This window comes from Eupeodes corollae, chromosome 1 (assembly GCF_945859685.1).
Source record: "Eupeodes corollae chromosome 1, idEupCoro1.1, whole genome shotgun sequence".
NCBI classification, from domain to species: domain Eukaryota; kingdom Metazoa; phylum Arthropoda; class Insecta; order Diptera; family Syrphidae; genus Eupeodes; species Eupeodes corollae.
The window spans coordinates 129,447,987-129,473,829 of NC_079147.1; the positions used below are offsets into that span (position 1 = coordinate 129,447,987).

General features: G+C 41.8%; 2 protein-coding genes across 2 annotated transcripts in view; both read left to right on the top strand.

Annotated features, from left to right (window-relative positions):
• Window positions 1–25,843, top strand: part of LOC129938565 (protein SYS1 homolog) — a 58,635-nt gene that overhangs the window by 11,824 nt on the left and 20,968 nt on the right. The gene's annotated exons all lie outside the window — the stretch shown is intronic.
• LOC129938564 (uncharacterized) lies at window positions 18,452–20,862 on the top strand. The gene is made up of 2 exons (XM_056046200.1): window positions 18,452–19,057; window positions 19,120–20,862. The coding sequence occupies exon 2, from the start codon at window positions 19,125–19,127 to the stop codon at window positions 20,601–20,603; it is 1,479 nt and encodes a 492-aa protein (XP_055902175.1). The 5' UTR covers window positions 18,452–19,057; window positions 19,120–19,124; the 3' UTR covers window positions 20,604–20,862.

A 25,843-nucleotide genomic window follows, 5' to 3' on the forward strand; every position in this document is an offset into this window, starting at 1 on the left:
AACACTATAAGCACCGTTTACCAGGTGCGATAGTATTGCTCCTACTCGCATCCCATGTAACAACTATGGCTTTATTAGGATCAGAATGTTCTAATACATTATGAATTTAAGACCATTTATGATGATAATTTTTTCCTGCCCGAATTGTTTTTGAAGTTCGGAAATAAGAACCAATATGTGGCTTTTCCTCTAAAGATCAAAAAAATTTCAATATGAAAGCTAAATTTTGAATACCAAAGGTAAACGTATTAAAAACAAAAGTTTTAAGTTAGGTCATATATTTACGGCTAGCAGTGGCGAGGCGTGACTTATTTCTAAAGGTAAGTCGGAGAAAAATGAGCGACTAGAAAAAATATCAGAAATGTACTTATTGAAATGTACATACATTCTGAAAAAGATCTCGCAACTGAAGCAACACTCATTGGAAGTGTAAAAAACAATCTACTCAATTTAAAAATTTGTGGAAATGTGTCACGTAACATGTATTTAAGAATAGCTACTAAGATTGGTAAAAATTGGTTTTCGAATAAAAATCTCGTTAACCAAAATAGATTTTGAATTCAAACATATGCAAAATATTGTTGGTAATTTTTTGAATTTTTTAGAATAATTTAACTGATACCTTTTTTATCAAAACACGAACACCTACAAACCTTTTAAGCAAGACAGTTACAGACGGAATGTTATCAGTGTGGGTCGCATCCCAACTTCTTTTTTGAATCAATTTGAAGAAAACACCAGTTTTCGCAAAATTTTAAAAATCTTTGCTTTCTAATTTGCGCAATTTTCTTTAAGTGGCAACCCCTGCTTCTTAAACTTCAACTTCATCCGCCGAGAATGAAGGAAAATGTCCAATAAGTCCATAAAAGACGGGTTACGTTTGCCTTATTTTATATACAGAATGGTTGAATTTTTGTTAACTCTATGAAAATTAATAACAAATGTATTGCGTCAACGTACTGCTCTGCTTTGCTTGCTTAGGCTCAACCTAACATGCGCATGAGTATTTCTCCATTTCGTACACTCACTTTGCACAAGCAAGTGAATTTTCAGATACATACAAATTCATCGGATCGGAAGTAGGTGAACATCGGGTTATTATTTTTTTTTTTTTTAAATTCATTTTTATTATTTCATTCTTAAACCTATCTTAAAGCTAGACAAAAATTCATAAAACTAGCCTAATTATCCATAACTTACAACTAACTTAATGGTCCCATACGGACACTCTAAGTTAAACTATAACACTTACTACTAATGCATTTCGGCCGTAAGATCTATTTTAACTTTAATTCAATTTTATTTATTTTTGTATTAATTAGAAAATTTAAAAAAAAAACTAATATCAATATTCTTTTTATTTTTGCTTAAAAACTACTTAAATAAGGTCCCTAATATAAAACTTAAAACTAACTTAAACTACCTATTCTACCTATAAACTACTTAAAACTAGAACAACCAAAGCAGCAAATCTAACGTTTTTTGTTTTTATATTTTACTGTCTTTTTTGTGTGTTTTTTTTTTTTAAATTTTGTTTGTTTTTTAAATTCCATGTTTTTTTTATTTTTTTGTTTTTTTTTTTTTAATTTTTGTTTTTTTTTTTTATTTTTTTTTTTGTATTTTTTTTTGTGCCACCATGCCTATTCTACTTAAAACTAAACCTTAAAACTATAAAACAAGTATGTAAGCCGGCCAAGGCTTAAACCCCATCCCGACTACCCACTATCAAGTGCCGATTGAAGCCACCAAAACTGGTTCTCCTGCTTCACCCTATCAGTTCGGTCCCGCTCGGACACAGCCCTACTGAACCGAAGGAGCTCTGCTCCACCTTGTGCCATGACGTCCCGATTGTACAGGAGTCGCCTATCCACGGTTCTTCGTCTGACGTGGTAGATTAACAGAACTGCCAATCTATCCTGTATCAGACCGCATTTGTCTAAAAAGAGGAATGCCTCTGGTGGAATGAACCCGCTCAAGCGTGCACTTTCAAAATACTCGTCGTTGGGATAGAACGCCCCGAAAATTAAATTGTTGGTCGAAGTCATAGCTTTAACAATGTGACCTCGAACGAGTTTTATCACGAAATTGTCAATTCTGTTGATTCGAGCCCCGTTGTATAGGACCTCGTTAGAATAGTAATGCACATAAGATTCGGCTGTTCGATATAAGCCGGTACAGCGTCTTAAACACTGCCGCTCGAACACCCGAAACTTCTCCATCTGGGAAGGGGCAACGTTGAACCACACAGGACAACCATAAACGATCATTGGCCGTATAAGGGCCATGTAGCAAATTACCTTCACTCTGGGGTCAAGCCGACTGCTAAAAAACAGCCGTTTCGTCAGAGCGAAGGCTTCTCTGGCCCTGGTCAGAGTAGCATTTATATGTCTGTCGAAATATAAATACTGATCTAACCAGATACCGAGGTACTTCACAACACTTTTGCTCGCTAATGGCTGCCCATGAAGATCAACGATGACCATCTTGCGCCAATTCTTGCACGTATCCCTCGTGGCCCTAGCCAACGGAGTCCGGAACAGAATTGTCTCTGACTTCTGGACATTTATTTTCAGTTTCCAGTCGTCGCAATATCGCTGAATCTTGTCGAAATCACGCTGCAAGAGAATTCTAATAACCTCAACCTTTCGGGCCGTTCTGTACGCAATTAGATCGTCGGCGTACGCAATTGCCTTTGTAAGACTACCTATCAGATCGCTGGTGTAAATGCTGAAGAGAATCGGCGAATTCACCGCTCCCTGTTGAAGACCATTTTTAATTGAGAATGTTGTGTTAGAAGTTACATTGCCACTTTTGACAACAAACTTTCTATCGTTAAGCATATCATAAAGTATATACAACAATGGCTTGCTAATGCCAAACCTGCTCAATTTTAGGTAAAGACCCTCTAACCATACGGTGTCAAAGGCCTTTTCCAAATCAACCAGGACAGCACCTGTGCATTGTTGTTTTGATTTATTCCATTGGATATCAGAAACGAGTTTAGACGCAGCATGAATTGTGTCATGACCCGCCTTGAACCCGAACTGTTTATCCGGAATTATTTTGTTGTCCGCAGCCCACTTAGTCAGAGCCCTATTAATGATTTTTTCGAAAACTTTGCTGATGCTCGGAAGAAGACTTATCGACCGAAGATTTGACGGGTTGGAGTTGTCCTTTCCCTTTTTCGGGAGAGGATGAACCACAGTGGTCTTCCAATGCACTGGATAGTATGCATTATTCAGTGCATTGTTGAAGAGTGTGGTGTAAATGTCAATTGCTTCCGTCGGTAAATGTCTTAGTACAACGTTGGATATACCATCGACACCTGCTGACTTTTTATTTTTTATTGAATTGAAGATGAGCTGAAGCTCAACCTTTGTCACTAACAAGGGACTTGGTCCCGTTTGCTCGGCGATTATGGCATTTGCCAAGGAATCGTCATTGAACCGCATGAAACCGCGGTTCTCAGATCGCCATTGTGTCATATCATTTCGAAGGTAAAAGTGATTAAGTAGGGCTCTGTTTTCCAGATCGTGGTTGGGGCGAATACTAACATTCACCTTGTACACTTGCTGAAAAGCAGCTCCCACCGCCTCCACTTTTTCCTTCGGATCTTCAATTATATAAAAGTCATCGTCAAAGATGGCTTCCTCTGGATCTATTTGCGCTGTCATGAGTACGTTTCTGTTCTCTTCAGTTCTTTGGAGTTTAAGACACGGAAGGTCATTATCGTTTTTTTTTCCTGAATATCTTGTTGATTTTGGGGAACATACTAGGGTCACTCGAATTAACTGACCGGATCTTTCGGTCCCAGTACTTGTTAATTGATAGCCTGTAGTTCTCCTTAATCAACAGATTGACATTTTTTATTGACGATTTCAGTGTCCTAACCTCCAAGTCGCGTGGGTCTGTAAGTCGTCTGTGCAAGTTTTTGAGTCTTGTCAGTAAGCCACTCTTGTGCCTACGTAGTGCGTCAATTGTCGCGTTTCTGTAAGCGTCCATTTGGTCCCGTTCTTTGTACTTTGGAATTGTCCGTTCCATCGTTCGTTTTATTGTTTCGTCCATCTGTTGTAAGTGTTGGTCAATTTCTGTATTTGTCAGGTTTCTGTTGTTTGGTGGGGCTATGTCACTCGAACGAAGTTCTCTCGCTAAGGCGTTGGTGAAACGAGGCCAACGCATCTTACTGTAATTGTAAGAGTGCGTTGCAACGTATTCTTCCAATTCCACGCGTTCGTTCGGAATCTGCATTACAGCAGCCAGTCCGCAGTGATCACTTTCGTACTCGACTGTCTGTAAGCAGTTTCGAGGGTGATTACCCACTTTGTCTGTTACTGTCAGTCTAGTGTCGTACAGCAAAAGATCCAGAAAGGAGCCACTTCTTGGATACGATGGCTTTTCAATAGCCAGCAGGTCGACACCATATTCGACACTGTAAAGATTCATCAAATTAAAAAGATGGTTACCTCTGGGATTATTATGTTGATTTCCCCAATCTTCATGTTTTGCGTTCAAATCACCGGCCAAGATGAAATAGTTTTCTTTCAAGCTCAGTTTAAGTTCCCTAAAAACAATCTCGAGTTCTGATGCAAAGTAAGTGACCTGCGGAGCTCCAGCCGCATAAGCCGCAATCATATACATCCGCTTCCCTTGAGAGAGAGAGATGCGTCTTGAGCTTTCGCAATTCATTGTTGTATATTACTTTATAATTAATGCCTTTTCGTATAAAGAGAGCGACACCGCCCCCTTGAGTGGAGTCGGGCCGGTCTCTTCTTACGATATTGTAATTTTTATGAGTCAGTGTTTGTGGTTTAGCTTAGTGTCGCTAGCCATAAACACATCGGGACTGTAGTCTTTCAACAATTGGAACATATTGGCCCTTCGTTCAATCCTTATCAGTGAATTTACATTCACAGCTAGGACTGTAAGGCGCGTCTCCGGCAGCGCGCCCATTATGGTCTAAATTGCGCCAGGCCAGGCAACAAAGAGTAGAGATGATCTACCCTTTTGCCTTGCTCCTTTATCTGACTTTGCAGCCCTGTTAGTTGACCTTGAATGCTCAACAACAAGGCTGCAATGTCAGGCTGCACCTCTGGTGCTTTAGGCACAGTGGCCTTGGGGGCAACCGTTGGTGGAGCCTGTCTCGTATTGCCATTCCCTGACACCATTTGGGCGTAAGATAATTTGGGATCCACGAATTTTTGTGTTGGAGCCTGTCGAACTGTTCCACTTTTTTCGGCTTTTTGACTGGCCTGTTTTTGTTTCATTTCTTGGACCTTAGGGCAACCCCTATAATTAGCCGGGTGCCCTTGGTTTCCACAAAGGACACACTTGAGCAGGGTCAAATCCTCAACCCGCTCATTCCCCAGCTTACATTCTCCTTCTTTGTGGGTTTCTCCGCACCTCACACAACGCAACTGCATATTGAAATTGGCATTGGCATGGCCAAACCTCTGGCACTTCGTACATTGTAGAATGTCGTCGTGCCTTTTTAATGTCTCCCAGCGTACAGTTTGATTGTCGAGAGCTGTGATTCTCTCGACACTATTAAAACTGCTTTGGGGCGATAATGTTACGAGGAACATTGGCAGCCTATAACCCCCTCGTCTTGACTTCACCGCAGTGAAAGGCTTGACCCCGATAAAATCGAGATCGTCACTGGCTTTTTGGCGGAGCTCAGCTAAGAGCTCCTCCGGTTCCGTGCAGGAACTTATGCCCTTCAGAAGGACCGTCTTGAATTTTTCGCTCTTAGGCGTGTAGCTGAAGAACTCAGCTGTGGCCTCTTTTAGCAACCCTTTTACTAACTTGTATTCGGCCAGTGAGAAGCACTGGACCGAATAATTCTTTTCTTTTTCGCTTAAAAGTTTAATTAAAAAATTGCCCTTAGTGGCCGACTTACATACCTGTTTTATGTCGTCCAGGTCAACTCTATGGGTCCTTATTGGTGGTATTTTTTCTTTCTTGGCCTGTGGTTGTTTCTGGTGTTGCTGCTGCTGTTGCTGCTTCTGTTGCTGTTGTTGAGGTTGCTGCTGCTGCTTCTGCTGCTCCTGGTGCCTTGGTTGCAGCTGTTGCTTGGCCTTAGCCGAAGTCGATGGGCCCTCGGACATTGGGCCTGTCACTGCTGTTGTACTTGCTGCTGTAGTTTTTGGGCTGCCTCTTGTTTTCGGCGCGCCTCTTGTTTCAGCTTTAGTTGACTGAGGAGGGGCTCAATTTCCTCCTTGAGCTTACTGAGGCTTTGCTCGAACTGGCTGATTGCTGCCTGTTTGTCTTGCAGGGCCTGCACCAGTTCTCTTTCGTCTTGGAGGTCCGCCGCTACCTCCAAGGCCTTGCTTTTCTGCGGGACTGGCTCTGGCTCCGATAGGATTAAATCCTTATTCGGAGACCTGAAGAGCCCCTCTCCACCTTCTGACATATATTCAGTTTTCTCAGACTCGGCGTAGTCTGAGAATTTACTCTCCGTGGTGGTACCTTCCCTCTTCTCCATTTTTTTTTGTTGGCCTGCCTTTTAGCCGAATTGGTTCTCTTGACCTTATTTGGGCTTTGTTTCGTCAGCTTTCTTTTGTAGGTCTTTGACGTTGAATGGTCAGATGCCTGACCTGATGTTGTTGCAGTTGTTTGCAGTACCGCTGCTGGCACCGCAACATCACCCGATGTGTTGGCAGAGGTATCTTTCGATACCCCTGCTCTTTTCTCCTTCATCATTTGCCTTTTTTCCCAGTTTATAAAATCGGCAATTTCCCGATTATGAAAAAAAGCTTCCAAATTTTTTGCTGACTCGCTCTGGGACTCGAACCCACGACCCCTGGACTTGTCTGCGGACGCCACTTTTTTTTTTTCAAATTCATTTTTATTTAATTCAATCATAAACCTATCTTAAAGCTAGACAAAAATTCATAAAACTAGCCTAATTATCCATAACTTACAACTAACTTAATGGTCCCATACGGACACTCTAAGCTAAACTATAACACTAATTACTAATGCCTTTCGGCCTTAAGATCTATTTTACTTCAATTTAAATTTTATTTATTTTGTTTTTATTAGAAAATTTTGAAAAAACTAATATCAATAACCTTTTTTATTTATTTTTACTTACAAACTACTTAAAATAAGGTCCTTTAATAAAACTTAAAAACTAACTTAAACTACCTGTTCTACCTATAAACTACTTAAAACTAGAACAACCACAGCAGCAAATCTAACTATCTACCATTTTTGTTTTTCATATTTCGTTGTCTTTTTTTTTTTTTTTATTTTTATTTATTTTTTTTTCATGTTTTTTAATGTTTTTTTTATTTTTTGTTTTTTTTTTTTAATTTTTTTTTTTTAAATTTTTTTTTTCGTGCCACCATGCCTATTCTACTTAAAACTAAACCCTAAACATAAAACAAGTATGTAAGCCGGCCAAGGCTTAAAACCCCATCCCGACTACCCAATATCAAGTACCGATTGAAGCCACCAAAACTGGTTCTCCTGCTTCACCCTATCAGTTCGGTCCCGTTCGGACACAGCCCTACTGAACCGAAGGAGCTCTGCTCCACCTTGTGCCATGACGTCCCGATTGTATAGGAGTCGCCTATCCACGGTTCTTCGTCTGACGTGGTAGATTAACGGAACTGCCAATCTATCCTGTATCAGATCGCATTTGTCTAAAAAGAGGAATGCCTCTGGAGGAATGAACCCGCTCAAGCGTGCACTTTCAAAATACTCGTCGTTGGGATAGAACGCCCCGAAAATTAAATTGTTGGTCGAAGTCATAGCTCTTGCAATGTGACCTCGAACGAGTTTTATCACGAAATTGTCAATTCTGTTGATTCGAGCCTCGTTGTATAGGACCTCGTTTGAATAGTAATGCACATAAGAAGATTCGGCTGTTCGATATAAGCCGGTACAGCGTCGTAAACACTGCCGCTCGAACACCCGAAACTTCTCCATCTGGGAAGGGGCAACGTTGAACCACACACGACAACCATAAACGATCATTGGCCGTATGAGGGCCATGTAGCAAATTACCTTCACTCTGGGGTCAAGCCGACTGCTAAAAAACAGTCGTTTCGTCAGAGCGAAGGCTCCTCTGGCCCTGGTCAGAGCAGCATTTATATGTCTGTCGAAATATAAATACTGATCTAACCAGATACCGAGGTACTTCACTACACTTTTGCTCGCCAATGGCTGCCCGTGAAGATCAACGATGACCATCTTGCGCCAATTCTTACACGTATCCCTCGTGGCCCCAGCCAACGGAGTCCGGAACAGAATTGTCTCTGACTTCTGGACATTTATTTTCAGTTTCCAGTCGTCGCAATATCGCTGAATCTTGTCTAAATCACGCTGCAAGAGAATTCTGATAACCTCAACCTTTCGGGCCGTTCTGTACGCAATTAGATCGTCGGCGTACGCAATTGCCTTTGTAAGACTACCTATCAGATCGCTGGTGTAAATGTTGAAGAGAATCGGCGAATTCACCGCTCCCTGTTGAAGACCATTTTTAATTGAGAATGTTGTGGTAGAAGTTACATTGCCACTTTTGACAACAAACTTTCTACCGTTAAGCATATCATAAAGTATATACAACAATGGCTTGCTAATGCCAAACCTGCTCAATTTTAGGTAAAGACCCTCTAACCATACGGTGTCAAAGGCCTTTTCCAAATCAACCAGGACAGCACCTATGCATTGTTGTTTTGATTTATTCCATTGGATATCAGAAACGAGTTTAGACGCAGCATGAATTGTGTCATGACCCGCCTTGAACCCGAACTGTTTATCCGGAATTATTTTGTTGTCCGCAGCCCACTTAGTCAGAGCCCTATTAATGATTTTTTTCGAAAACTTTGCTGATGCTCGGAAGAAGACTTATTGACCGAAGATTTGACGGGTTGGAGTTGTCCTTTCCCTTTTTTGGGAGAGGATGAACCACAGCAGTCTTCCAATGCACTGGATAGTATGCATAATTCAGTGCATTGTTGAAGAGTGTGGTGTAAATGTCAATTGCTTCCGTCGGTAAATGTCTTAGTACAACGTTGGATATACCATCGACACCTGCTGACTTTTTATTTTTTATTGAATTGAAGATGAGCTGAAGCTCAACCTTTGTCACTAACAAGGGACTTGGTCCCGTTTGCTCGGCGATTATGGCATTTGCCAAGGAATCGTCATTGAACCGCATGAAACCGCGGTTCTCAGATCGCCATTGTGTCATATCATTTCGAAGGTAAAAGTGATTAAGTAGGGCTCTGTTTTCCAGATCGTGGTTGGGGCGAATACTAACATTCACCTTGTACACTTGCTGAAAAGCAGCTCCCACCGCCTCCACTTTTTCCTTCGGATCTTCAATTATATAAAAGTCATCGTCAAAGATGGCTTCCTCTGGATCTATTTGCGCTGTCATGAGTACGTTTCTGTTCTCTTCAGTTCTTTGGAGTTTAAGACACGGAAGGTCATTATCGTTTTTTTTTCCTGAATATCTTGTTGATTTTGGGGAACATACTAGGGTCACTCGAATTAACTGACCGGATCTTGCGGTCCCAGTACTTGTTAATTGATAGCCTGTAGTTCTCCTTAATCAACAGATTGACATTTTTTATTGACGATTTCAGTGTCCTAACCTCCAAGTCGCGTGGGTCTGTAAGTCGTCTGTGCAAGTTTTTGAGTCTTGTCAGTAAGCCACTCTTGTGCCTACGTAGTGCGTCAATTGTCGCGTTTCTGTAAGCGTCCATTTGGTCCCGTTCTTTGTACTTTGGAATTGTCCGTTCCATCGTTCGTTTTATTGTTTCGTCCATCTGTTGTAAGTGTTGGTCAATTTCTGTATTTGTCAGGTTTCTGTTGTTTGGTGGGGCTATGTCACTCGAACGAAGTTCTCTCGCTAAGGCGTTGGTGAAACGAGGCCAACGCATCTTACTGTAATTGTAAGAGTGCGTTGCAACGTATTCTTCCAATTCCACGCGTTCGTTCGGAATCTGCATTACAGCAGCCAGTCCGCAGTGATCACTTTCGTACTCGACTGTCTGTAAGCAGTTTCGAGGGTGATTACCCACTTTGTCTGTTACTGTCAGTCTAGTGTCGTACAGCAAAAGATCCAGAAAGGAGCCACTTCTTGGATACGATGGCTTTTCAGTAGCCAGCAGGTCGACACCATATTCGACACTGTAAAGATTCATCAAATTAAAAAGATGGTTACCTCTGGGATTATTATGTTGATTTCCCCAATCTTCATGTTTTGCGTTCAAATCACCGGCCAAGATGAAATAGTTTTCTTTCAAGCTCAGTTTAAGTTCCCTAAAAAGAATCTCGAGTTCTGATGCAAAGTAAGTGACCTGCGGAGCTCCAGCCGCATAAGCCGCAATCATATACATCCGCTTCCCTTGAGAGAGAGAGATGCGTCTTGAGCTTTCGCAATTCATTGTTGTATATTACTTTATAATTAATGCCTTTTCGTATAAAGAGAGCGACACCGCCCCCTTGAGTGGAGTCGGGCCGGTCTCTTCTTACGATATTGTAATTTTTATGAGTCAGTGTTTGTGGTTTAGCTTAGTGTCGCTAGCCATAAACACATCGGGACTGTAGTCTTTCAACAATTGGAACATATTGGCCCTTCGTTCAATCCTTATCAGTGAATTTACATTCACAGCTAGGACTTTAAGGCGCGTCTCCGGCAGCGCGCCCATTATGGTCTAAATTGCGCCAGGCCAGGCAACAAAGAGTAGAGATGATCTACCCTTTTGCCTTGCTCCTTTATCTGACTTTGCAGCCCTGTTAGTTGACCTTGAATGCTCAACAACAAGGCTACAATGTCAGGCTGCACCTCTGGTGCCTTAGGCACAGTGGCCTTGGGGGCAACCGTTGGTGGAGCCTGTCTCGTATTCCCATTCCCTGACACCATTTGGGCGTAAGATAATTTGGGATCCACGAATTTTTGTGTTGGAGCCTGTCGAACTGTTCCACTTTTTTCGGCTTTTTGACTGGCCTGTTTTTGTTTCATTTCTTGGACCTTAGGGCAACCCCTATAATTAGCCGGGTGCCCTTGGTTTCCACAAAGGACACACTTGAGCAGGGTCAAATCCTCAACCCGCTCATTCCCCAGCTTACATTCTCCTTCTTTGTGGGTTTCTCCGCACCTCACACAACGCAACTGCATATTAAAATTGGCATTGGCATGGCCAAACCTCTGGCACTTCGTACATTGTAGAATGTCGTCGTGCCTTTTTAATGTCTCCCAGCGTACAGTTTGATTGTCGAGAGCTGTGATTCTCTCGACACTATTAAAACTGCTTTGGGGCGATAATGTTACGAGGAACATTGGCAGCCTATAACCCCCTCGTCTTGACTTCACCGTAGTGAAAGGCTTGACCCCGATAAAATCGAGATCGTCACTGGCTTTTTGGCGGAGCTCAGCTAAGAGCTCCTCCGGTTCCGTGCAGGAACTTATGCCCTTCAGAAGGACCGTCTTGAATTTTTCGCTCTTAGGCGTGTAGCTGAAGAACTCAGCTGTGGCCTCTTTTAGCAACCCTTTTACTAACTTGTATTCGGCCAGTGAGAAGCACTGGACCGAATAATTCTTTTCTTTTTCGCTTAAAAGTTTAATTAAAAAATTGCCCTTAGTGGCCGACTTACATACCTGTTTTATGTCGTCCAGGTCAACTCTATGGGTCCTTATTGGTGGTATTTTTTCTTTCTTGGCCTGTGGTTGTTTCTGGTGTTGCTGCTGCTGTTTCTGCTGCTGTTGCTGCTTCTGTTGCTGTTGTTGAGGTTGCTGCTGCTGCTTCTGCTGCTGCTTCTGCTGCTCCTGGTGCCTTGGTTGCAGCTGTTGCTTGGCCTTAGCCGAAGTCGATGGGCACTCGGACATTGGGCCTGTCACTGCTGTTGTACTTGCTGCTGTAGTTTTTGGGCTGCCTCTTGTTTTCGGCGCGCCTCTTGTTTCAGCTTTAGTTGACTGAGGAGGGGCTCAATTTCCTCCTTGAGCTTACTGAGGCTTTGCTCGAACTGGCTGATTGCTGCCTGTTTGTCTTGCAGGGCCTGCACCAGTTCTCTTTCGTCTTGGAGGTCCGCCGCTACCTCCAAGGCCTTGCTTTTCTGCGGGACTGGCTCTGGCTCCGATAGGATTAAATCCTTATTCGGAGACCTGAAGAGCCCCTCTCCACCTTCTGACATATATTCAGTTTTCTCAGACTCGGCGTAGTCTGAGAATTTACTCTCCGTGGTGGTACCTTCCCTCTTCTCCATTTTTTTTTGTTGGCCTGCCTTTTAGCCGAATTGGTTCTCTTGACCTTATTTGGGCTTTGTTTCGTCAGCTTTCTTTTGTAGGTCTTTGACGTTGAATGGTCAGATGCCTGACCTGATGTTGTTGCAGTTGTTTGCAGTACCGCTGCTGGCACCGCAACATCACCCGATGTGTTGGCAGAGGTATCTTTCGATACCCCTGCTCTTTTCTCCTTCATCATTTGCCTTTTTTCCCAGTTTATAAAATCGGCAATTTCCCGATTATGAAAAAAAGCTTCCAAATTTTTTGCTGACTCGCTCTGGGACTCGAACCCACGACTCCTGGACTTGTCTGCGGACGCCACTTTTTTTTTTCAAATTCATTTTTATTTAATTCAATCATAAACCTATCTTAAAGCTAGACAAAAATTCATAAAACTAGCCTAATTATCCATAACTTACAACTAACTTAATGGTCCCATACGGACACTCTAAGCTAAACTATAATACTAATTACTAATGCCTTTCGGCCTTAAGATCTATTTTACTTCAATTTAAATTTTATTTGTTTTGTTTTTATTAGAAAATTTTGAAAAAACTAATATCAATAACCTTTTTTATTTATTTTTACTTACAAACTACTTAAAATAAGGTCCTTAAATAAAACTTAAAAACTAACTTAAACTATCTTTTCTACCTATAAACTACTTAAAATTAGAACAACCACAGCAGCAAATCTAACTATCTACCATTTTTGTTTTTCATATTTCGTTGTCTTTTTTTTTTTTTTTTATTTTTATTTATTTTTTTTTCATGTTTTTTAATGTTTTTTTTTTTTTGTTTTTTTTTTTTTAATTTTTTTTTTAAATTTTTTTTTCGTGCCACCATGCCTATTCTACTTAAAACTAAACCCTAAACATAAAACAAGTATGTAAGCCGGCCAAGGCTTAAAACCCCATCCCGACTACCCAATATCAAGTACCGATTGAAGCCACCAAAACTGGTTCTCCTGCTTCACCCTATCAGTTCGGTCCCGTTCGGACACAGCCCTACTGAACCGAAGGAGCTCTGCTCCACCTTGTGCCATGACGTCCCGATTGTATAGGAGTCGCCTATCCACGGTTCTTCGTCTGACGTGGTAGATTAACGGAACTGCCAATCCTGTATCAGATCGCATTTGTCTAAAAAGAGGAATGCCTCTGGAGGAATGAACCCGCTCAAGCGTGCACTTTCAAAATACTCGTCGTTGGGATAGAACGCCCCGAAAATTAAATTGTTGGTCGAAGTCATAGCTCTTGCAATGTGACCTCGAACGAGTTTTATCACGAAATTGTCAATTCTGTTGATTCGAGCCTCGTTGTATAGGACCTCGTTTGAATAGTAATGCACATAAGAAGATTCGGCTGTTCGATATAAGCCGGTACAGCGTCGTAAACACTGCCGCTCGAACACCCGAAACTTCTCCATCTGGGAAGGGGCAACGTTGAACCACACACGACAACCATAAACGATCATTGGCCGTATGAGGGCCATGTAGCAAATTACCTTCACTCTGGGGTCAAGCCGACTGCTAAAAAACAGTCGTTTCGTCAGAGCGAAGGCTCCTCTGGCCCTGGTCAGAGCAGCATTTATATGTCTGTCGAAATATAAATACTGATCTAACCAGATACCGAGGTACTTCACTACACTTTTGCTCGCCAATGGCTGCCCGTGAAGATCAACGATGACCATCTTGCGCCAATTCTTACACGTATCCCTCGTGGCCCCAGCCAACGGAGTCCGGAACAGAATTGTCTCTGACTTCTGGACATTTATTTTCAGTTTCCAGTCGTCGCAATATCGCTGAATCTTGTCTAAATCACGCTGCAAGAGAATTCTAATAACCTCAACCTTTCGGGCCGTTCTGTACGCAATTAGATCGTCGGCGTACGCAATTGCCTTTGTAAGACTACCTATCAGATCGCTGGTGTAAATGTTGAAGAGAATCGGCGAATTCACCGCTCCCTGTTGAAGACCATTTTTAATTGAGAATGTTGTGGTCGAAGTTACATTGCCACTTTTGACAACAAACTTTCTACCGTTAAGCATATCATAAAGTATATACAACAATGGCTTGCTAATGCCAAACCTGCTCAATTTTAGGTAAAGACCCTCTAACCATACGGTGTCAAAGGCCTTTTCCAAATCAACCAGGACAGCACCTATGCATTGTTGTTTTGATTTATTCCATTGGATATCAGAAACGAGTTTAGACGCTGCATGAATTGTGTCATGACCCGCCTTGAACCCGAACTGTTTATCCGGAATTATTTTGTTGTCCGCAGCCCACTTAGTCAGAGCCCTATTAATGATTTTTTTCGAAAACTTTGCTGATGCTCGGAAGAAGACTTATTGACCGAAGATTTGACGGGTTGGAGTTGTCCTTTCCCTTTTTTGGGAGAGGATGAACCACAGCAGTCTTCCAATGCACTGGATAGTATGCATAATTCAGTGCATTGTTGAAGAGTGTGGTGTAAATGTCAATTGCTTCCGTCGGTAAATGTCTTAGTACAACGTTGGATATACCATCGACACCTGCTGACTTTTTATTTTTTATTGAATTGAAGATGAGCTGAAGCTCAACCTTTGTCACTAACAAGGGACTTGGTCCCGTTTGCTCGGCGATTATGGCATTTGCCAAGGAATCGTCATTGAACCGCATGAAACCGCGGTTCTCAGATCGCCATTGTGTCATATCATTTCGAAGGTAAAAGTGATTAAGTAGGGCTCTGTTTTCCAGATCGTGGTTGGGGCGAATACTAACATTCACCTTGTACACTTGCTGAAAAGCAGCTCCCACCGCCTCCACTTTTTCCTTCGGATCTTCAATTATATAAAAGTCATCGTCAAAGATGGCTTCCTCTGGATCTATTTGCGCTGTCATGAGTACGTTTCTGTTCTCTTCAGTTCTTTGGAGTTTAAGACACGGAAGGTCATTATCGTTTTTTTTTCCTGAATATCTTGTTGATTTTGGGGAACATACTAGGGTCACTCGAATTAACTGACCGGATCTTGCGGTCCCAGTACTTGTTAATTGATAGCCTGTAGTTCTCCTTAATCAACAGATTGACATTTTTTATTGACGATTTCAGTGTCCTAACCTCCAAGTCGCGTGGGTCTGTAAGTCGTCTGTGCAAGTTTTTGAGTCTTGTCAGTAAGCCACTCTTGTGCCTACGTAGTGCGTCAATTGTCGCGTTTCTGTAAGCGTCCATTTGGTCCCGTTCTTTGTACTTTGGAATTGTCCGTTCCATCGTTCGTTTTATTGTTTCGTCCATCTGTTGTAAGTGTTGGTCAATTTCTGTATTTGTCAGGTTTCTGTTGTTTGGTGGGGCTATGTCACTCGAACGAAGTTCTCTCGCTAAGGCGTTGGTGAAACGAGGCCAACGCATCTTACTGTAATTGTAAGAGTGCGTTGCAACGTATTCTTCCAATTCCACGCGTTCGTTCGGAATCTGCATTACAGCAGCCAGTCCGCAGTGATCACTTTCGTACTCGACTGTCTGTAAGCAGTTTCGAGGGTGATTACCCACTTTGTCTGTTACTGTCAGTCTAGTGTCGTACAGCAAAAGATCCAGAAAGGAGCCACTTCTTGGATACGATGGCTTTTCAGTAGCCAGCAGGTCGACACCATATTCGACACTGTAAAGATTCATCAAATTAAAAAGATGGTTACCTCTGGGATTATTATGTTGATTTCCCCAATCTTCATGTTTTGCGTTCAAATCACCGGCCAAGATGAAATAGTTTTCTTTCAAGCTCAGTTTAAGTTCCCTAAAAACAATCTCGAGTTCTGATGCAAAGTAAGTGACCTGCGGAGCTCCAGCCGCATAAGCCGCAATCATATACATCCGCTTCCCTTGAGAGAGAGAGATGCGTCTTGAGCTTTCGCAATTCATTGTTGTATATTACTTTATAATTAATGCCTTTTCGTATAAAGAGAGCGACACCGCCCCCTTGAGTGGAGTCGGGCCGGTCTCTTCTTACGATATTGTAATTTTTATGAGTCAGTGTTTGTGGTTTAGCTTAGTGTCGCTAGCCATAAACACATCGGGACTGTAGTCTTTCAACAATTGGAACATATTGGCCCTTCGTTCAATCCTTATCAGTGAATTTACATTCACAGCTAGGACTTTAAGGCGCGTCTCCGGCAGCGCGCCCATTATGGTCTAAATTGCGCCAGGCCAGGCAACAAAGAGTAGAGATGATCTACCCTTTTGCCTTGCTCCTTTATCTGACTTTGCAGCCCTGTTAGTTGACCTTGAATGCTCAACAACAAGGCTACAATGTCAGGCTGCACCTCTGGTGCCTTAGGCACAGTGGCCTTGGGGGCAACCGTTGGTGGAGCCTGTCTCGTATTCCCATTCCCTGACACCATTTGGGCGTAAGATAATTTGGGATCCACGAATTTTTGTGTTGGAGCCTGTCGAACTGTTCCACTTTTTTCGGCTTTTTGACTGGCCTGTTTTTGTTTCATTTCTTGGACCTTAGGGCAACCCCTATAATTAGCCGGGTGCCCTTGGTTTCCACAAAGGACACACTTGAGCAGGGTCAAATCCTCAACCCGCTCATTCCCCAGCTTACATTCTCCTTCTTTGTGGGTTTCTCCGCACCTCACACAACGCAACTGCATATTAAAATTGGCATTGGCATGGCCAAACCTCTGGCACTTCGTACATTGTAGAATGTCGTCGTGCCTTTTTAATGTCTCCCAGCGTACAGTTTGATTGTCGAGAGCTGTGATTCTCTCGACACTATTAAAACTGCTTTGGGGCGATAATGTTACGAGGAACATTGGCAGCCTATAACCCCCTCGTCTTGACTTCACCGTAGTGAAAGGCTTGACCCCGATAAAATCGAGATCGTCACTGGCTTTTTGGCGGAGCTCAGCTAAGAGCTCCTCCGGTTCCGTGCAGGAACTTATGCCCTTCAGAAGGACCGTCTTGAATTTTTCGCTCTTAGGCGTGTAGCTGAAGAACTCAGCTGTGGCCTCTTTTAGCAACCCTTTTACTAACTTGTATTCGGCCAGTGAGAAGCACTGGACCGAATAATTCTTTTCTTTTTCGCTTAAAAGTTTAATTAAAAAATTGCCCTTAGTGGCCGACTTACATACCTGTTTTATGTCGTCCAGGTCAACTCTATGGGTCCTTATTGGTGGTATTTTTTCTTTCTTGGCCTGTGGTTGTTTCTGGTGTTGCTGCTGCTGTTTCTGCTGCTGTTGCTGCTTCTGTTGCTGTTGTTGAGGTTGCTGCTGCTGCTTCTGCTGCTGCTTCTGCTGCTCCTGGTGCCTTGGTTGCAGCTGTTGCTTGGCCTTAGCCGAAGTCGATGGGCACTCGGACATTGGGCCTGTCACTGCTGTTGTACTTGCTGCTGTAGTTTTTGGGCTGCCTCTTGTTTTCGGCGCGCCTCTTGTTTCAGCTTTAGTTGACTGAGGAGGGGCTCAATTTCCTCCTTGAGCTTACTGAGGCTTTGCTCGAACTGGCTGATTGCTGCCTGTTTGTCTTGCAGGGCCTGCACCAGTTCTCTTTCGTCTTGGAGGTCCGCCGCTACCTCCAAGGCCTTGCTTTTCTGCGGGACTGGCTCTGGCTCCGATAGGATTAAATCCTTATTCGGAGACCTGAAGAGCCCCTCTCCACCTTCTGACATATATTCAGTTTTCTCAGACTCGGCGTAGTCTGAGAATTTACTCTCCGTGGTGGTACCTTCCCTCTTCTCCATTTTTTTTTGTTGGCCTGCCTTTTAGCCGAATTGGTTCTCTTGACCTTATTTGGGCTTTGTTTCGTCAGCTTTCTTTTGTAGGTCTTTGACGTTGAATGGTCAGATGCCTGACCTGATGTTGTTGCAGTTGTTTGCAGTACCGCTGCTGGCACCGCAACATCACCCGATGTGTTGGCAGAGGTATCTTTCGATACCCCTGCTCTTTTCTCCTTCATCATTTGCCTTTTTTCCCAGTTTATAAAATCGGCAATTTCCCGATTATGAAAAAAAGCTTCCAAATTTTTTGCTGACTCGCTCTGGGACTCGAACCCACGACTCCTGGACTTGTCTGCGGACGCCACTTTTTTTTTCAAATTCATTTTTATTTAATTCAATCATAAACCTATCTTAAAGCTAGACAAAAATTCATAAAACTAGCCTAATTATCCATAACTTACAACTAACTTAATGGTCCCATACGGACACTCTAAGCTAAACTATAATACTAATTACTAGGGCTAGGATTTCCATGCAAATGCATATTTTTTTTGAGAAAATTTAGAAGCAAAGGAATGAAACACAAGCACGAATCATTAAATTTACTTTAAAATGGCATTTAATCGTTAGTGCATATTTTTGCATATCTTATGACAAATGCATATTTAACTTTAAATTGCATATTTTCAATAATAAATGCATATTTTTGCATATTTTCCAAAATCGCAATCATACAAAAATGCAATCGTGCCTTTAACTTAATACTTTAATCAATTCCAGTGTGCAACTTCCACGACAGCTTTCGCCCATATTCCAGTATTCCATTTAACACATGCAAACGAGTAAGTTTTAGTTGTGTATATACATTTGCATTCACATATACACTAACAAATCGAAGTACCTAATTCAAATTTTTGTTTTTAATTTTTTTTTCTGGGTGAGTAGGCTGAAACAGCTGTAATTTTGTGGTCCTTCTATATTTTGAGTTTTATTTGACAAATCGTTCTTTTTTGTTCTATTCTTAAGTTCCTGGATTTTAATTTATGTATGTACGTCGTCGATGATCTTTCGTTGAAAACAGAATTTTTCTTTTGGATCGTTTTAAATTTAAGATTTGGTTTTGAGTAGAATTGTATGAAATTCAATCATCTATATGTAACTTCGGGATCAATAAAAAGATTGTTGTTATTTCAGGAACAATGCCAAAAGGAAAGACATCTGTAAGTGCAGTTCTGAAAAAATATGTTTCGGACAACCCGCAAATTTTCACAAGTGATGGAAAAATTCTTTTCTGCAAAATTTGTAGCAAAGGTGTCTCCTATGATAAAAAGTTCCAAGTTGACCAACACCTTAAATCTATGAGACATACAGAACTATCAACACTTTCGAATTCTACGAACTCGCAGCAACTCCTTTCGTTTCGAACTACACAAAATAATTTTAATATGGATTTATGTGAGGCATTTGTTGCAGCTGATATTCCGTTAAGTAAACTCAATAATCCCAGTTTGAGAAAATTTTTGTTTGAATATACCAAAGAAATCGTGCCAGATTCTTCAACATTGCGTAAGAACTACATTAATAAAATGTATATTTTACTAACGGATAAAATAAAATCCGTCTTAAAAGACGAATATATATGGATTTCAATTGATGAAACCACAGACATTCAAGGACGTTTTGTGGCCAATGTTGTTGCGGGTGTGCTAAGCCAAAACGAAGATTTACGCAAAAAAGTATTGCTAAATGTTGTCGAGTTGGAGAAAACAAACCATTCCACGATTGCCCAAATTTTTGACGAAACTGTCAATTATTTTGGCATAAAAAAAAACAAAATACTTCTGTTTTTAACTGATGCCGCTCCATACATGATAAAGGCCGCTCGAGGGTTAAAAATTTTGTATCCGAAATTGATTCACGTAACGTGTTTAGCGCATGCACTACATAGAGTGGCAGAACAGATAAGAAGTAATTTTAAAAATGTAGATCTTTTAATCTCCAGTGGAAAAAAAATATTTTTAAAAGCACCATCTCGAGTTGAGAATTTCAAAACAAGGTATCCCTTGACTCCTCTTCCTCCACAGCCAATTGTCACCAGGTGGGGAACTTGGTTGGAAGCTGTAGCCTACTACGCCAAGAACTATAAGGAATTTGAAGATATTGTCAATGGCCTTGATGACTCGGATGCCGTTGCCATTAAAAATACAAAAGAGGCATTGAAGAAACCTTCTTTAAAGAGTGAAATTATTTTCATAAATTCGAACTATACTTTCTTGTGCGATGTAATTATACAGCTCGAGGGAAACAATTCCTTAAAAAAACAAGTGGATCTTATTGAAACAGTTGTTTCTAAGATTGGTGCAGTTGAAGGGTCTTTTGGTGTAGCGATTAAAGAAAAACTGGATAATGTTTTGAAGAAAAATGAAGGTTTTTTACAAATGAAAAATATATGCAGGGCATTTTCTCTGAGTTGCGTCGAGGAAGATTATATGGAGCACTTAACACCTCAAGAAATATGTTCCCTAAAGAATGCCCCATTGACATCAGTTGACGTGGAGCGATCGTTTTCGATGTACAAAACATTTCAGCGACCGAATCGTCAAAGCTTCACTTTCGAAAATTTGCGAAAAAACTTCATGATTTATGCGAATAAAGCATACGAAAATTGTGAAAATTAGATTTAGATAAACAATGAATTCTGTTATTATTTTGTTATTTTGAATATTTTGGTTTTGTTTTAAATGAAAACTTTTATTTTTCTATTTTTATTAATATAATTTTGTGTTCCTTGAATAAAGACTGAATTTTTTTTATAAAACCACAACACAATGTTTTTTTTTCCAACGTAATGGTTCACGAGGCATATTGTTTTAAATGCATATTTAAAGTGCATATTTTACATTCTTAAGAGCATATTTTAAGCGCATATTTTGCATTTTTAAGTGCATGAAAATCCTAGCCCTACTAATTACTAATGCCTTTCGGCCTTAAGATCTATTTTACTTCAATTTAAATTTTATTTGTTTTGTTTTTATTAGAAAATTTTGAAAAAACTAATATCAATAACCTTTTTTATTTATTTTTACTTACAAACTACTTAAAATAAGGTCCTTAAATAAAACTTAAAAACTAACTTAAACTATCTTTTCTACCTATAAACTACTTAAAATTAGAACAACCACAGCAGCAAATCTAACTATCTACCATTTTTGTTTTTCATATTTCGTTGTCTTTTTTTTTTTTTTTTATTTTTATTTATTTTTTTTTCATGTTTTTTAATGTTTTTTTTTTTTTGTTTTTTTTTTTTTTAATTTTTTTTTTAAATTTTTTTTTCGTGCCACCATGCCTATTCTACTTAAAACTAAACCCTAAACATAAAACAAGTATGTAAGCCGGCCAAGGCTTAAAACCCCATCCCGACTACCCAATATCAAGTACCGATTGAAGCCACCAAAACTGGTTCTCCTGCTTCACCCTATCAGTTCGGTCCCGTTCGGACACAGCCCTACTGAACCGAAGGAGCTCTGCTCCACCTTGTGCCATGACGTCCCGATTGTATAGGAGTCGCCTATCCACGGTTCTTCGTCTGACGTGGTAGATTAACGGAACTGCCAATCCTGTATCAGATCGCATTTGTCTAAAAAGAGGAATGCCTCTGGAGGAATGAACCCGCTCAAGCGTGCACTTTCAAAATACTCGTCGTTGGGATAGAACGCCCCGAAAATTAAATTGTTGGTCGAAGTCATAGCTCTTGCAATGTGACCTCGAACGAGTTTTATCACGAAATTGTCAATTCTGTTGATTCGAGCCTCGTTGTATAGGACCTCGTTTGAATAGTAATGCACATAAGAAGATTCGGCTGTTCGATATAAGCCGGTACAGCGTCGTAAACACTGCCGCTCGAACACCCGAAACTTCTCCATCTGGGAAGGGGCAACGTTGAACCACACACGACAACCATAAACGATCATTGGCCGTATGAGGGCCATGTAGCAAATTACCTTCACTCTGGGGTCAAGCCGACTGCTAAAAAACAGTCGTTTCGTCAGAGCGAAGGCTCCTCTGGCCCTGGTCAGAGCAGCATTTATATGTCTGTCGAAATATAAATACTGATCTAACCAGATACCGAGGTACTTCACTACACTTTTGCTCGCCAATGGCTGCCCGTGAAGATCAACGATGACCATCTTGCGCCAATTCTTACACGTATCCCTCGTGGCCCCAGCCAACGGAGTCCGGAACAGAATTGTCTCTGACTTCTGGACATTTATTTTCAGTTTCCAGTCGTCGCAATATCGCTGAATCTTGTCTAAATCACGCTGCAAGAGAATTCTAATAACCTCAACCTTTCGGGCCGTTCTGTACGCAATTAGATCGTCGGCGTACGCAATTGCCTTTGTAAGACTACCTATCAGATCGCTGGTGTAAATGTTGAAGAGAATCGGCGAATTCACCGCTCCCTGTTGAAGACCATTTTTAATTGAGAATGTTGTGGTAGAAGTTACATTGCCACTTTTGACAACAAACTTTCTACCGTTAAGCATATCATAAAGTATATACAACAATGGCTTGCTAATGCCAAACCTGCTCAATTTTAGGTAAAGACCCTCTAACCATACGGTGTCAAAGGCCTTTTCCAAATCAACCAGGACAGCACCTATGCATTGTTGTTTTGATTTATTCCATTGGATATCAGAAACGAGTTTAGACGCTGCATGAATTGTGTCATGACCCGCCTTGAACCCGAACTGTTTATCCGGAATTATTTTGTTGTCCGCAGCCCACTTAGTCAGAGCCCTATTAATGATTTTTTTCGAAAACTTTGCTGATGCTCGGAAGAAGACTTATTGACCGAAGATTTGACGGGTTGGAGTTGTCCTTTCCCTTTTTTGGGAGAGGATGAACCACAGCAGTCTTCCAATGCACTGGATAGTATGCATAATTCAGTGCATTGTTGAAGAGTGTGGTGTAAATGTCAATTGCTTCCGTCGGTAAATGTCTTAGTACAACGTTGGATATACCATCGACACCTGCTGACTTTTTATTTTTTATTGAATTGAAGATGAGCTGAAGCTCAACCTTTGTCACTAACAAGGGACTTGGTCCCGTTTGCTCGGCGATTATGGCATTTGCCAAGGAATCGTCATTGAACCGCATGAAACCGCGGTTCTCAGATCGCCATTGTGTCATATCATTTCGAAGGTAAAAGTGATTAAGTAGGGCTCTGTTTTCCAGATCGTGGTTGGGGCGAATACTAACATTCACCTTGTACACTTGCTGAAAAGCAGCTCCCACCGCCTCCACTTTTTCCTTCGGATCTTCAATTATATAAAAGTCATCGTCAAAGATGGCTTCCTCTGGATCTATTTGCGCTGTCATGAGTACGTTTCTGTTCTCTTCAGTTCTTTGGAGTTTAAGACACGGAAGGTTGTTGATTTTGGGGAACATACTAGGGTCACTCGAATTAACTGACCGGATCTTGCGGTCCCAGTACTTGTTAATTGATAGCCTGTAGTTCTCCTTAATCAACAGATTGACATTTTTTATTGACGATTTCAGTGTCCTAACCTCCAAGTCGCGTGGGTCTGTAAGTCGTCTGTGCAAGTTTTTGAGTCTTGTCAGTAAGCCACTCTTGTGCCTACGTAGTGCGTCAATTGTCGCGTTTCTGTAAGCGTCCATTTGGTCCCGTTCTTTGTACTTTGGAATTGTCCGTTCCATCGTTCGTTTTATTGTTTCGTCCATCTGTTGTAAGTGTTGGTCAATTTCTGTATTTGTCAGGTTTCTGTTGTTTGGTGGGGCTATGTCACTCGAACGAAGTTCTCTCGCTAAGGCGTTGGTGAAACGAGGCCAACGCATCTTACTGTAATTGTAAGAGTGCGTTGCAACGTATTCTTCCAATTCCACGCGTTCGTTCGGAATCTGCATTACAGCAGCCAGTCCGCAGTGATCACTTTCGTACTCGACTGTCTGTAAGCAGTTTCGAGGGTGATTACCCACTTTGTCTGTTACTGTCAGTCTAGTGTCGTACAGCAAAAGATCCAGAAAGGAGCCACTTCTTGGATACGATGGCTTTTCAGTAGCCAGCAGGTCGACACCATATTCGACACTGTAAAGATTCATCAAATTAAAAAGATGGTTACCTCTGGGATTATTATGTTGATTTCCCCAATCTTCATGTTTTGCGTTCAAATCACCGGCCAAGATGAAATAGTTTTCTTTCAAGCTCAGTTTAAGTTCCCTAAAAACAATCTCGAGTTCTGATGCAAAGTAAGTGACCTGCGGAGCTCCAGCCGCATAAGCCGCAATCATATACATCCGCTTCCCTTGAGAGAGAGAGATGCGTCTTGAGCTTTCGCAATTCATTGTTGTATATTACTTTATAATTAATGCCTTTTCGTATAAAGAGAGCGACACCGCCCCCTTGAGTGGAGTCGGGCCGGTCTCTTCTTACGATATTGTAATTTTTATGAGTCAGTGTTTGTGGTTTAGCTTAGTGTCGCTAGCCATAAACACATCGGGACTGTAGTCTTTCAACAATTGGAACATATTGGCCCTTCGTTCAATCCTTATCAGTGAATTTACATTCACAGCTAGGACTTTAAGGCGCGTCTCCGGCAGCGCGCCCATTATGGTCTAAATTGCGCCAGGCCAGGCAACAAAGAGTAGAGATGATCTACCCTTTTGCCTTGCTCCTTTATCTGACTTTGCAGCCCTGTTAGTTGACCTTGAATGCTCAACAACAAGGCTACAATGTCAGGCTGCACCTCTGGTGCTTTAGGCACAGTGGCCTTGGGGGCAACCGTTGGTGGAGCCTGTCTCGTATTCCCATTCCCTGACACCATTTGGGCGTAAGATAATTTGGGATCCACGAATTTTTGTGTTGGAGCCTGTCGAACTGTTCCACTTTTTTCGGCTTTTTGACTGGCCTGTTTTTGTTTCATTTCTTGGACCTTAGGGCAACCCCTATAATTAGCCGGGTGCCCTTGGTTTCCACAAAGGACACACTTGAGCAGGGTCAAATCCTCAACCCGCTCATTCCCCAGCTTACATTCTCCTTCTTTGTGGGTTTCTCCGCACCTCACACAACGCAACTGCATATTGAAATTGGCATTGGCATGGCCAAACCTCTGGCACTTCGTACATTGTAGAATGTCGTCGTGCCTTTTTAATGTCTCCCAGCGTACAGTTTGATTGTCGAGAGCTGTGATTCTCTCGACACTATTAAAACTGCTTTGGGGCGATAATGTTACGAGGAACATTGGCAGCCTATAACCCCCTCGTCTTGACTTCACCGCAGTGAAAGGCTTGACCCCGATAAAATCGAGATCGTCACTGGCTTTTTGGCGGAGCTCAGCTAAGAGCTCCTCCGGTTCCGTGCAGGAACTTATGCCCTTCAGAAGGACCGTCTTGAATTTTTCGCTCTTAGGCGTGTAGCTGAAGAACTCAGCTGTGGCCTCTTTTAGCAACCCTTTTACTAACTTGTATTCGGCCAGTGAGAAGCACTGGACCGAATAATTCTTTTCTTTTTCGCTTAAAAGTTTAATTAAAAAATTGCCCTTAGTGGCCGACTTACATACCTGTTTTATGTCGTCCAGGTCAACTCTATGGGTCCTTATTGGTGGTATTTTTTCTTTCTTGGCCTGTGGTTGTTTCTGGTGTTGCTGCTGCTGTTGCTGCTTCTGTTGCTGTTGTTGAGGTTGCTGCTGCTGCTTCTGCTGCTCCTGGTGCCTTGGTTGCAGCTGTTGCTTGGCCTTAGCCGAAGTCGATGGGCCCTCGGACATTGGGCCTGTCACTGCTGTTGTACTTGCTGCTGTAGTTTTTGGGCTGCCTCTTGTTTTCGGCGCGCCTCTTGTTTCAGCTTTAGTTGACTGAGGAGGGGCTCAATTTCCTCCTTGAGCTTACTGAGGCTTTGCTCGAA